The sequence below is a fragment of the Protobothrops mucrosquamatus genome, unplaced genomic scaffold, assembly GCF_001527695.2.
Source record: "Protobothrops mucrosquamatus isolate PMUCROS unplaced genomic scaffold, P.Mucros_1.0 scaffold39, whole genome shotgun sequence".
In the NCBI taxonomy this organism is placed as follows: Eukaryota; Metazoa; Chordata; class Lepidosauria; order Squamata; family Viperidae; genus Protobothrops; species Protobothrops mucrosquamatus.
In genome coordinates, this window is record NW_015386421.1 from 1,871,818 (window position 1) to 1,883,016 (window position 11,199).

The 11,199-nt window shown below is 44.2% G+C and overlaps 1 protein-coding gene across 1 annotated transcript in view; it reads right to left on the reverse strand.

Moving 5' to 3' along the window:
• B4GALT2 (beta-1,4-galactosyltransferase 2) overlaps positions 1–4,080 on the reverse strand; it is an 8,292-nt gene extending 4,212 nt beyond the window's left edge. The window contains exons 1-2 of the mRNA XM_015811387.1: positions 3,771–4,080; positions 524–759 (exon numbers count right to left, since the gene is read on the reverse strand). Coding sequence (XP_015666873.1) covers positions 524–759; positions 3,771–4,080 — 546 coding nt within the window. The remainder of the gene's footprint in view (positions 1–523; positions 760–3,770) is intronic.
• Positions 4,081–11,199: the final 7,119 nt, after the last annotated feature.

Below are 11,199 nucleotides of genomic sequence, written 5' to 3' on the forward strand. Positions count from 1 at the left end.
GAGAGAGAGAGAGAGAGAGAGAGAGAGAGAGAGAGAGAGAGAGAGAGAGAGAGAGAGATTAAATCAAGGCTGTCAACCTTACTAGACAGACCAGACAGGAATCATACCCAGATAAACTAATTCCATTTTATCATAAGGTTATATTAACAAAATGCTTCAAGTCTGAAAGTATTTTTCTCACCCATCCATTTTACAGTCCAAAAAACTAGGGAGGGTCTCCTTTGAGGCTCTTGCCCTGCCCATATTCCTGCTGCAGGCTAAGCTGCCTTTTATCTGTCTGTCCCCTTGGCTATATCTCATTGCCCTGTCTCCCAAGGTCATGCTCACGTACCATTCCAAGGCTGCAAACTGCTAGAGACCAGCAAGCCCTGCTCTACTGCTGGTTAAGATAGAAAGGCTATGTCCATCAAGGCCCCTTTTTATAATCAAGTTTTTCTCATAGGGCATCACTCTGTTGTAACGATCTCACTTATTTCCCCTCAGATTGCTACAACAGGGTTATCATTCTCTTTACCCGATTTACCTGATTAATAATGTAGATTCCATAGGACACCTTCTGACGTCGTAGGATTGGATGCAAGTAGTGCAGCCAGTATTTGAGGTGATGCTCGCGGTGGCGGAAAGGTATGAGGATGGCCACCTTCTGCCGAGGCACACAGTCCAGGGGTGAATACTTGCCACCCTCCTGAACATCCGGGTTTTCCCGCTGCACTCTCTCCATGCTCATGGGAGAGCTAAATTCAATAAGGAGTCGGCCCACTGAAGAAGAAAGAATTCAGTTATAAATGCTTCAGTTAGTCCAGTGGTTCTCAACCTTTTTAATGCCGCGACCCCAACTGGTCGTAAGTCGAGGACTAAACCGGTCGTAAGTCGAGGACTACCCAACCGGTCGTAAGTCGAGGACTTTCCCTGCCCGGGAGTGCCGCGCATGCGTGGTTCCGCCCCCTGCGCCGGCCGAGGCGTAGCTGGCAAGCGGCAGAGACGGAGCAGACCGACCACCAGCTGGCCCAGCCCAAGGGAGGTAAGGCACCCGCCGGAAAAGGGGGGAAAATGGCGGGGAAAAAAAATGGCGGACAGCCTTGCTTGGCGACCATGAAATGGTCGATCGACCCCAAATGGGGTCCCGACCCACAGGTTGAGAACCACTGAGTTAGTCAATTCCAGAAGGGGAGCTTACGGTCCTCAGTATGTACCTGCCACTTCCATTAATCAAGATGAGAGGCTACTGTCCTGAAAAGCTCAGCAAAGGAACTTAAAAGCCAAACACATAATGCACTAAGGCCGTGGTGGCGAACCTATGGCACGTGTGCCACAGGTGGCACGTGGAGCCCTCTCTGTGGGCACGCACACCCGTCGCCCCAGTCCTAGGCCTTCAGCTGGGTTTTATAAAACCTTTTCGCTTTGGGCCTCCGCCACCGTGTGCAAAAAAAAAAAAAGGGTTCAATCAATCAATCAATCAATTTCAACTTCTTGCGGGGAAAAAAAAGATCTTGCAAAGTTGGAATTGATTGATTGAACTTTTTAGTCCCACCCAGTCTGCCGTTACCACCGCAGCCACACCCACCCAATCGGCCACGCCCACCCAGCACCCGACAATACATAAGTGGGTTTGGGGCTGCAGTTTGGGCACTCGGTCTCTAAAAGGTTCGCCATCACTGCACTAAGGCATGTAGTTCATAATATACACCATAATTTAATCACACAAATGACACTGATTGTGGAATTTGCATCAGTCATGTCTAATTCAAATTGTGGAATTTGCATGATGATGTCACGATGCATACAATGTCACTTCACACACATATACATTCTGCAAATTTCCCTTATGTATAATTGGGGCTTCAAACAAGCAAGAGCACAATTAACCCACTTGCCCAAATATGTCTTGGTATCTATATTTTTATCTAGGTGACCCAACTGCAAAATGCCCAAGCAATGACTCACAGTTGCCCCGAGAACCAGGCAGGATTATCACTGAAAGCAGCAATAGGCATGAATAAGTAAAATTGCTTCCATCTAGATCACGGGTGTCAAACTTCCAGCCCGCAGGCCAGATGTGTCACGTGGAAGCCACGCCCACCCAATGCCGGCAATGGCAAAACAGTCCCGATACGTTATGCGATGTCACGTGACGTTGCGAGTTTGACATGTCTGATCTAGATCATGTAAAGAAATATGCTTTTTCCCTTATGTTCTCCCAAGAGGATCCAGCTGGGGTGATCAGAGGAGTGGAAACTACCATACTGTTCCTTCTCCATTATGCCAGAATTCTCAGAGAATGTTGAGTTAACTAATTTGAGATTACAGATGGGTGGGAATCTCATTTTAGAGCAACAGTAGCAATTTGATAAAGGCACACCCATTTAGCAGTCAAAGGTGATAAGTACAAATACTGGCTATCTGCAGCTGAAAATGTGAGATGCTACAGCCTCCCAAACTAAAAAGTCAATTTACTTTTAAGCAGAGGATCAGCAGCTTGTATTACAGTACTTTTGTGATCTGCACAGATGCTAAAACATTTCCCTAATTATTTGCAATCCATACAGAGATCCTTACAGCATGCACTAGAAAACACCTGTTTTATCAACAAACTTACAACCTCTTTACTGAATATTAGTTTGACTTATTAGGATGGCTTTGAGTCCTACTTGAAAATAAGGCAAGCACTTGTAAGAAAAAACCCACTAAGATAACTCTATGCTTGCTGTCTGCTTTGAGTTCCTAGAAGGATGAAGAGAATTCAAGAGAAAAAAACATCTAAAAGACAGCTCTGATGAAATTAATTTGGTTTTACCACCGCCTTGTACATTTTAATATACTTTGGCACAGACTACAGCAAATTAAAATTGTATGGAAGGGAGTTAGCCAGAAGATGTAGGCAGGCAAGAATTTAGAGCTATGCTAAAATGGGGAACAACAGGGTGTTCAAGGTGAAAATAAAATTATTACGTGACCACTTCTTGATTTATCTCACATGTTTTCCATTGTATCCTATTGAAAGGATTGGATTATTTATCCAATTCCGTTTGCAACACTGTGCAAATTCTATCTCAGTGGTGGTGAACCTATGGCACGTGTGCCAGAGGCGGCACTCAGACCCCACTCTGTGGGCACGCGCGCCATGCCCTGGAGATGGCAACCATCCTCTTCAACCAGCCACCTGCTAACTCACTGAGGTCCCACGTGGCCGGATGCATCCCAGCACCCATGTGCTCACTGGCCTCTGTGTGCGGGGGCCAATGGTGTCAGGCAGCAGCCGCCCCGGCCCCTGTCTCGCCTTGCCCTGCGACAATGGCACCGCCGCCCTGCCTCGCCTCACCCTGCAGGACGAGCTTCCTGTCCACCGCCCCACCCACCAGAGATGCCCTGGATCTCCCCCAACCCTGCCCGGCCCCCACAGGCGTCCCTCCCCAGGAGCAACATTGAGCTGGCCACACCCACCCATCTGCCATGACCACCGTAGCCACACCCAGCTGGCCACGTCTACCTAGCAGGCCACGCCCACCCGGCACCCGGCGATACATAAGTGGGTTTTGGGTTGCAGTTTGGGCACTCGATCTCTAAAAGGTTCGCATCACTGTTCTATCTTATAGTTCCCTTCCTGCGTCTGAAGTCAAATATCACTTTTCAGCAAGGCAGGCTGCTGAGATTCAAGAAAAACAGGGATAAGCCAGAACAGGGTTATGCTCAACCACGTAATGCTGGATCCTCACTGCAGGCTTTCATTCAAGACAAGATACAAACCAGGCAGGGTTCATTTGTAACCTCACCAAGACCAGGCGGCATCTCTGGGCAGGGTGGCAAGGGCTTCTCAGTGACGGTGTGGTTACTCCCAACAGACTTGACACTTGGAGCCAGGAGCTCAGAGCCCAGAGGCCCAGCAGTACTATTAGGCCGAGAGACATTGGCGTAGGGCAGAGAGCGGGAAGAGTTGCGTACGTTGAAGCGGCTGAAAAAGTCCAAGCGCTGGGCATAGACATCAAAATAGAGAATCATGATGATAAGGAAGTGCAGTAAACATAGGAGAAGTACAGCTTTGCAAATCCTCTCGAGGGTCACTCCCACCAACAATCTGCTCATCTTCTGGACACAGGCTGGTCAGCATCAGGGGAGCACAGCATCGGCAGCTCAGGTCCAAACACCAAGCCTGTTGGGGAATGAATGCATTTTTATGTCAAAAGCTGTCCTCCAGAATGACTATGCATGCTTATGCTATGCACATCGATTCTAATCTAACAGATAAGCTCTTCCAATTTACTAGACATCTCCCTCTACAGACAACATTGGCAGTTGGGCAGAAACGAGCCCAGCTGAAAGTGCAAAAATAAAAGGCTGCAGGATTGGCTTTTACCTAGAAGACATATCCAAGGAGTCATTAGTAAAATAAGAGGTAGTTTCCCACTTATCACAATTAGTACCTCAATTATTTTCTCTTAATAGCATACATGAAAGGAGAGAGCTATTTCGAGTCCTGAAAAGGACAACTTAAGAATCCCCTGAGGAAATACAGAAATATGGACATTGTGGCTCTTCCTCAGAAAGTAGAACGTCCCTGCCTCTCCAGTGACCACTGAGTTGCATTCGGTCACATTCAGGTCCTACCACTTCATAGTTCTCATTATAAACTCTCCCAACCCTTTTCCGTCCGTGGTCTATTAAAGAGCCATTTGCGCTTTCCAAGGTCTGAATCACACAAAAATGCATAGAAGACAACCCAGAGCAGTCGACCATATCTACCGGTATATCCTTCAACAAAAAAGTATCTATAGCATTTGGATTTGGAAGGAAGCAATTTGCAACAGGAATCTTATGTAGGAGGAGCTGTTCTATTCTCATTTCCCGTATTTCAATATCCTGAGCTGCAAGTCCTTCATTTTTACAGAGAGAGAGAGAAAAAAAAGAAAAGGATAAGCTGAAACTGAGCACAACTGAATGTGCCTGGATAAATATATATACTGTATATTTGTATCCTGTCGCCCAGCAGGATTTCATGGCTAAGGTAGGACTAGAACTCATGGTCTCTGGCTTTCTAACTTGGTGCTTTAACCACTAGACAAAATTATCTCTCTTATCTTATTATTACATTCTCCTTTCTCTTTCATTTAATTTGCAAGGTAATAGTTAAAAAGCAGAGAGAAAGAACATAAGACACAGGCTCCATTTTTCAGTGATGAGTTGGATGCTTCTACGCATACTGCTTTGGTTGTTACTGTTGCTCTATTTTCAATTCTGATTCAATTTAATGGAGTTTTTATGTACAAATCTAATTTAAAAATGAATAAATAATGTGTAGGAGGTTTGCTTAAGGATTATGACTTGCAATGTGGGTCAAGTATCACCCTCTAAATAAAACACTTCTTTGTCCCTCTTTGACTTCTGATTATCGTAAGAGGCATGAAGGTCTGCTTATTCTGAGATTAAGAAAGAAGTCTCCATAACGGTCAAGTGCATTCAGTAACAAAATTCTAGTGAAGTTTTACTGGATTTACAATTATAGTGAAAAAGAATGGAATTTTCAAATATAATCCCACTGATACTGATTTGGAGGCAAAACAAAACAGTCTCTGATTTCAAGCTAAGCATACAGTTAAGTTAAACCAAATGGCTGGCTGTGTGCCAAACAAATGCTCAGCCTCCAGTTTTAAAAGCCCTATAACACTCTTTCCCCTCTTTTTTGAGTTTATTCTGTGGGAATAAAAGCAGAAAACATCTCCTACAACTGAGCAGGAGGACCATATGGTTGAGGTCTTATTAGCACAGGGATTATCACCTTCAAAGGGAACAAGATTCTCAAAGAGGCTGGAAGCCAACCTCTAACAGGAAAAAGACAATCAGGTGTAGAGAGAAATAAAGGCTAAGTCAGAATCCCATAGGACAAGAAAGCAGAGAAACAACATGTTATTGCTAAAAGCAATCAACAGCAATTAATGGACTGACTGGAGAAAAGTGAAAGATAAAACGAAGAAGAGAAAGATGAAGTTGACAAACTGATCAGATTCAGAATAGAAGATTTCTCCCCCCCCACACACACACACACCAGCAGAGGAGGTGAGAAGAAAGACCAGCTGTTGGGGATCCTGTCAACAATGTGCAAAGGCTGGCTGAGAAAGAAGCAGGAGGGGACCGAGAGGAAGCACTGCAGCAGCTGTGATGTGGAGCTCACCCTGATGAAGGAATGTCATAATTAATGCATGATAATAATAATATCCTCCCACCAAATACAAGAACATTAGCCTCACTCTTAGCGTTCAGAAAGCTTTTAAAAAATGTGGCTTTTAAAATATGCATTTAGAACGAAGGTGACGATGAGAGATATGCCCGAGTTGAGCTGAATCCGGCTGTTTGGTGTTAGGTTATATTATTACCACATTGAATCTAAATTGACAGCAATTATTATTATTGATATGTCTAATAATTGAGACATATTTTGTCTTGTATGTTAGGCTGTAAGACCTTTATATAATACGATTGAAGCAGCATACGTGCACTTGTAGTAAAATAATCATAAAAATGGGTAACATAAAATATCTATATTTCTTCCCCTAGACTTCCCATATTGTTTATCCATTGTGTTGGGCTTTTTGAGAGTAAAAAGGAAACCTTGTCGTCATTTGAGGATGCTTGGCTTGGCCTATTAAGGAGAGAGAAAAAGAGCGGGTGTGAGAAGGCTGCTTTTCCAGGTAGAAGTGGAAGGACTACAGAGAGGCCCTCTTATTCATAACTGGGATTCTGAAAATCCTCTTCATTGATGCCAGAGCTTTGCAGGTCTATTCAGCTTCAGAAAGTACAAGAGGGTGGAAGAATTGTGCCAGATCAAATGGTCAACCATGCAGACTATAAAAGAGGCTGAGCAACTGAGGAAAGGCTCTCCATTGGCGAAAGTGGAATATTTAAGCTTGCGATAGAATGGAGCAATTTCCAAGCAACCTGGGAAAAGGGCTGTTCTACTGATTGCCCACATGGCCTCTGGAACACAGAAACAGCCATTATTCTAAACAGTGTTGCTCCTCAGTGGTCTCTCCTTGGTTTTCTAAGGAGCTTTAGAAAAGGAAGTGAGTGAAGAGAGTTCTAGAGTGAAATTTGTGGAAGATGAGAAGCAAATAAGACTTGGCATGGGCATGAGATCAAGAAGGAATTACTTCTCCACACTTACTGCATGTGTACAAGAATGTCACCCAGCTGTACAATTTTAAAATGACCCATTTCTTTCTTGAAAGAAATTGTCCAGAACCAAATCAGTGCAAGTTGTGATCTCTGGCCATTCATTTCATGGATAAAACTACCCATATAGTATCTGCTGCAAATTGAAAGGATTCAAAGAGATGGCAGAGGCAATACCTTGCAATGTTATTCGAGAAGTTATGAGCATGTGACTTCTGACTTACCCATGTGTAAGAGAATAAGGAAAGTGACCGTAATAGGGATATGCAGGAACTATTGCCTAGGAAAAGTGGGCTGAAGAATACTGAAGTCCAAAATAGCTAGATAACATTTGGAAAACGTTCAGGCAAATGTCTCACTAATTAAATGGACTATGAAGAGGAGGACTATCGGTCTTGCAAAGACTCTGTTATAAAGCCAATCTCAGTAAAAGTAATTTTAACTTTCTTAAGGAGCTGATTTCCTAGTCTGATCCATCTTGTGGTGCTGATAGCATGTGACTCAAATCACATTGGTCAACCATCCTTATCTTGATTTCACTAGCTGACACTCTTAATCAAAGTATCCTTCTGGACCACCTACAGGGATTGAGAATGGAGGCATTATCCTAAAATGGCTCCATTCTTCCTGAGTAGGTTTCAGTTGACCAACATTGGAGTGGGGAAACTAGGTACTACTCAGGGCTTGATCCTCTTCCTCATCCTGTTGAACATGTGTATGAAACAGCTGGGAAAGGTCACTTCCCAATTCAGGATAAGGTATCATCAGTATGTATAATATATCCAGTAATACATGTTCACCCTTGGCCTAAATATCTATCTTGTATAGATTTTTGCCTACCCAACCTGAAGTCACAGAATGGCTACCGGAAGGAACCAACTCTTAAGTGATGCAAATAGAGGAAACTGAAGGCAGGGATACTTTGTGAGGGGTTTCCTTATCTGGAATAAGGTAGCTCTCACAGGCTTGGCTTTCCAGAAGATTGTGAAAATCTGGCTGTTTTGGCAGACCTTTGGGATTTGAGTCCCATAGAGCTTCTGGGGTCAGAAATAAATGTTTTAATATAATTATATATTGTATTTCTGTAATTGAACCTGTTACTATTGTATTGGCTGTAGCTGTGGCTTTTATATACAGATGAAATACCTTACTAAAGTGGTTTATAAACAAATTAATCAAAATAAATAACCAACCCTTAGTTCAGTCAAAAATTGTCTAATTTCAAAGCATTTAATTAATCAATCAAGCAGGTGCCTGTGCACTATACTTACAGTAATTGCCACCATTCCACTTCCCATTTTGCAATATTTTTTAAAATATTCCTGACTAATAATAGACAACTTTTCAATTTGTTTTCCTGCTGAAAAAGAGTGAGATTGTTTCCTCATTAATTCTTAGGATTTTACAAACGTTTTTGGCAGTGATGTCTGTGAGCCTTTAAAAAAAGGTTCCAGAGATCACATTCAGACTAAAAAATGGCCACTTACATGATTATAAATACAACAAAAGGACTGACAGAAATGTATCTTATATCTTCGGTATCAAAAGCACCTTTCTGCCTTCATTTCTGGTCTCAAACTTCTTTCAGATCCCGCCTTCATGAAACACCCCCAAGGAGAAAGAGAATAGTATCAACTTCAAGAAGCAATGAAACATTTGGCAGCAATAACCAATCAACTGTCTTACTCACCAATATATTTCACTCAACTAAGAACTGCTCAAGAACAAAAGGCAACCATATTTTGATACAATGGAGGATGGGGGGAGATAAGAACCTTCTCTAAGTTTTCAGCTTTTTAATATTAGATGCTGTTGTCTTAATGTCCATCAATTCAACCACTCTCCTGTACTACATGTGCAAAGGGCTGCACTCTAAGAAAAAGCAGACCACTGAGAGTATCATATCAGCATCATGACCAAGCAGCTACTGCAAGCTATTGGACCAATGCTTACCCACAATGCTTTTCAGTTTGCCAGTTTGCACTTTGTCCCTTCTAAAGGAACATACTGGTTTCTCAGCCACTAAATGACACACCCAGAAAGGCAAATCTTACAAAAATCCTATTATACAACCAAGACCATTTTAACCTCCACTGTTAGATGAAATGGTGAATAAAAATGCATCTAGAAGATGTTTCCTCCTTCGTTTTTATTTTCCTAATTAATTATGTCATTATATGTTCCAATATAAAAATGAAGCAAAGGCAAGTTGTGAAAAACACAGAACACTGTCTTCGAAGTTGGGTTTTTTTTTTTGCATCATTAACAATTTACTAATGGAATTGCACTGTTACTTGGCTGCTCCTGAGTTCTGAATAATTTAACTGGAAACTCAGCTTTCTCTTCTGTACAATGACCAACAGAAGAAAGGCTCCAATAACTAGATGACATACAGAAATATTCAGGTGTTACTATAAAGCTAAAAATCGTTATGAGTCAATGACGTTCATTGAAAACTGACTTGACATATATGCTTCAAGTTACCAAGACGGGAATGGTACCTTTGGAAAGCAGATAGTTATAAAAGCAGGAAAATAAGCCATTATATACAAGTAGCTGTAAGAAGTCACAAGTAGTGCAGAGCTCTCTGATTTCCAAATACCTGCTTTTCTAGATTAAGAATACAGCACTCTTTAAGAAAATCTATTCAGACTTGGCACTCCAACCCTGTAACCCTTTTCCATATGAGCTGTTGAGGGGTACAAAATAATTTGGCTTCGGAGAAACCCAGAATCACATGGCAACACGGAGAAAGATAAACTGCTACCAGCCAAGTGCTTAAAGTACACTGATTCAAATCCCAGCAAGGCCACTTTATATACACTAGGCAACCTGGTAAACAGAGCCATGCTGTATGGTGTTTTTCCCTTTCTTATCTTCACTAGTAAAAGCATCTGCTCTTTGTCTTTTTTAACAGACAGGCTAGTGTGTCTATCCAGGAAATCAGAGGCAGAACCTGGAAATCCTCTATCAGGTACCCATAAGGAAAAGGACCCTAAAAGGAATCTTGTCAGAGAGGGGGAAGAGGGAGAGAAAGATGCTCGCCTTCTGAGTACCAAAGCTCACCCAGGGGCAGCCCAGACACAACTCCAGCCATTCTTGATTACAAGGAACAACTTGGGGGCTTGTGCAGAAGCCATCTTGAGGGAGGGGGGGGGGGGAAACGAGGCTGGTTGGGGGAGGGGCTCAACTCTGAGCATCCTAGAGATACGCACTTACAGATACAAGCACACCTTTTTGCACTCTTTCCCAAGCGCCCACACGGTTATCTGCCTGTCAACATACTTCAGGGCAGAAGTAGGTACCCAGCTTCTCTCCATTTACATTGCACAAAGTCAAGAACTTGCACCCACCTACGCCCTGTAAGACACCTACGCATAAAAAAAAAAACCCTAAGTCCTCACTTAACTCAACTGAGGATCCACAAGATAGCCTACTAAAACACTGCCCAGGCACGGAAGAGGTGCCAGCCTGGGATGAGCCCCAGAACGGGAAGGAGGAATCCATGCCACCGTTTGATGTTGGGGGCCCCGAGAGACAGACACGAGAGAAGGAACACACCCAATCCCCCGCCTCGACGACAACAAAAGAAGGGTGCCGGACCAGAAAGAAAAGGGCAAGGTCTCCGCCCCACTCCTCCTCCAGCCGGGCTTTCCTCTGTTCTCCCCTGGATTTTCCCTCTTCCCCTTCAAACTGCGGGGGACTCGGGTTCTTGCCTGGCCCCGTTCGCGCCCGCTCACCGTCTGCTCGGTCCTGGCCGCGCTGTATGCTCTCGGTGCCGGCTGTCTCTAGGCGCCCGGGCCGGGCGGCTCAGGGGACGGCGCGGCGATCCCCCCCCCGGCCCCAGCCCAGCCCGGCCCGGCCTCACGCCGAGCGGTTTCTCAGCCACCAGTAAGGGCGACCCCTGCGCGCCATCGCGGGCAACACAGCGGAGCTAAGGCGGGAGACCGACTGATGGCCAGACGAGTTGCGGGATCAGGCCTGCTTGGGCGCGCCGGCAGCTCCACCTCTTCGCCCGCTCAGCACCGCCCCTGCCAG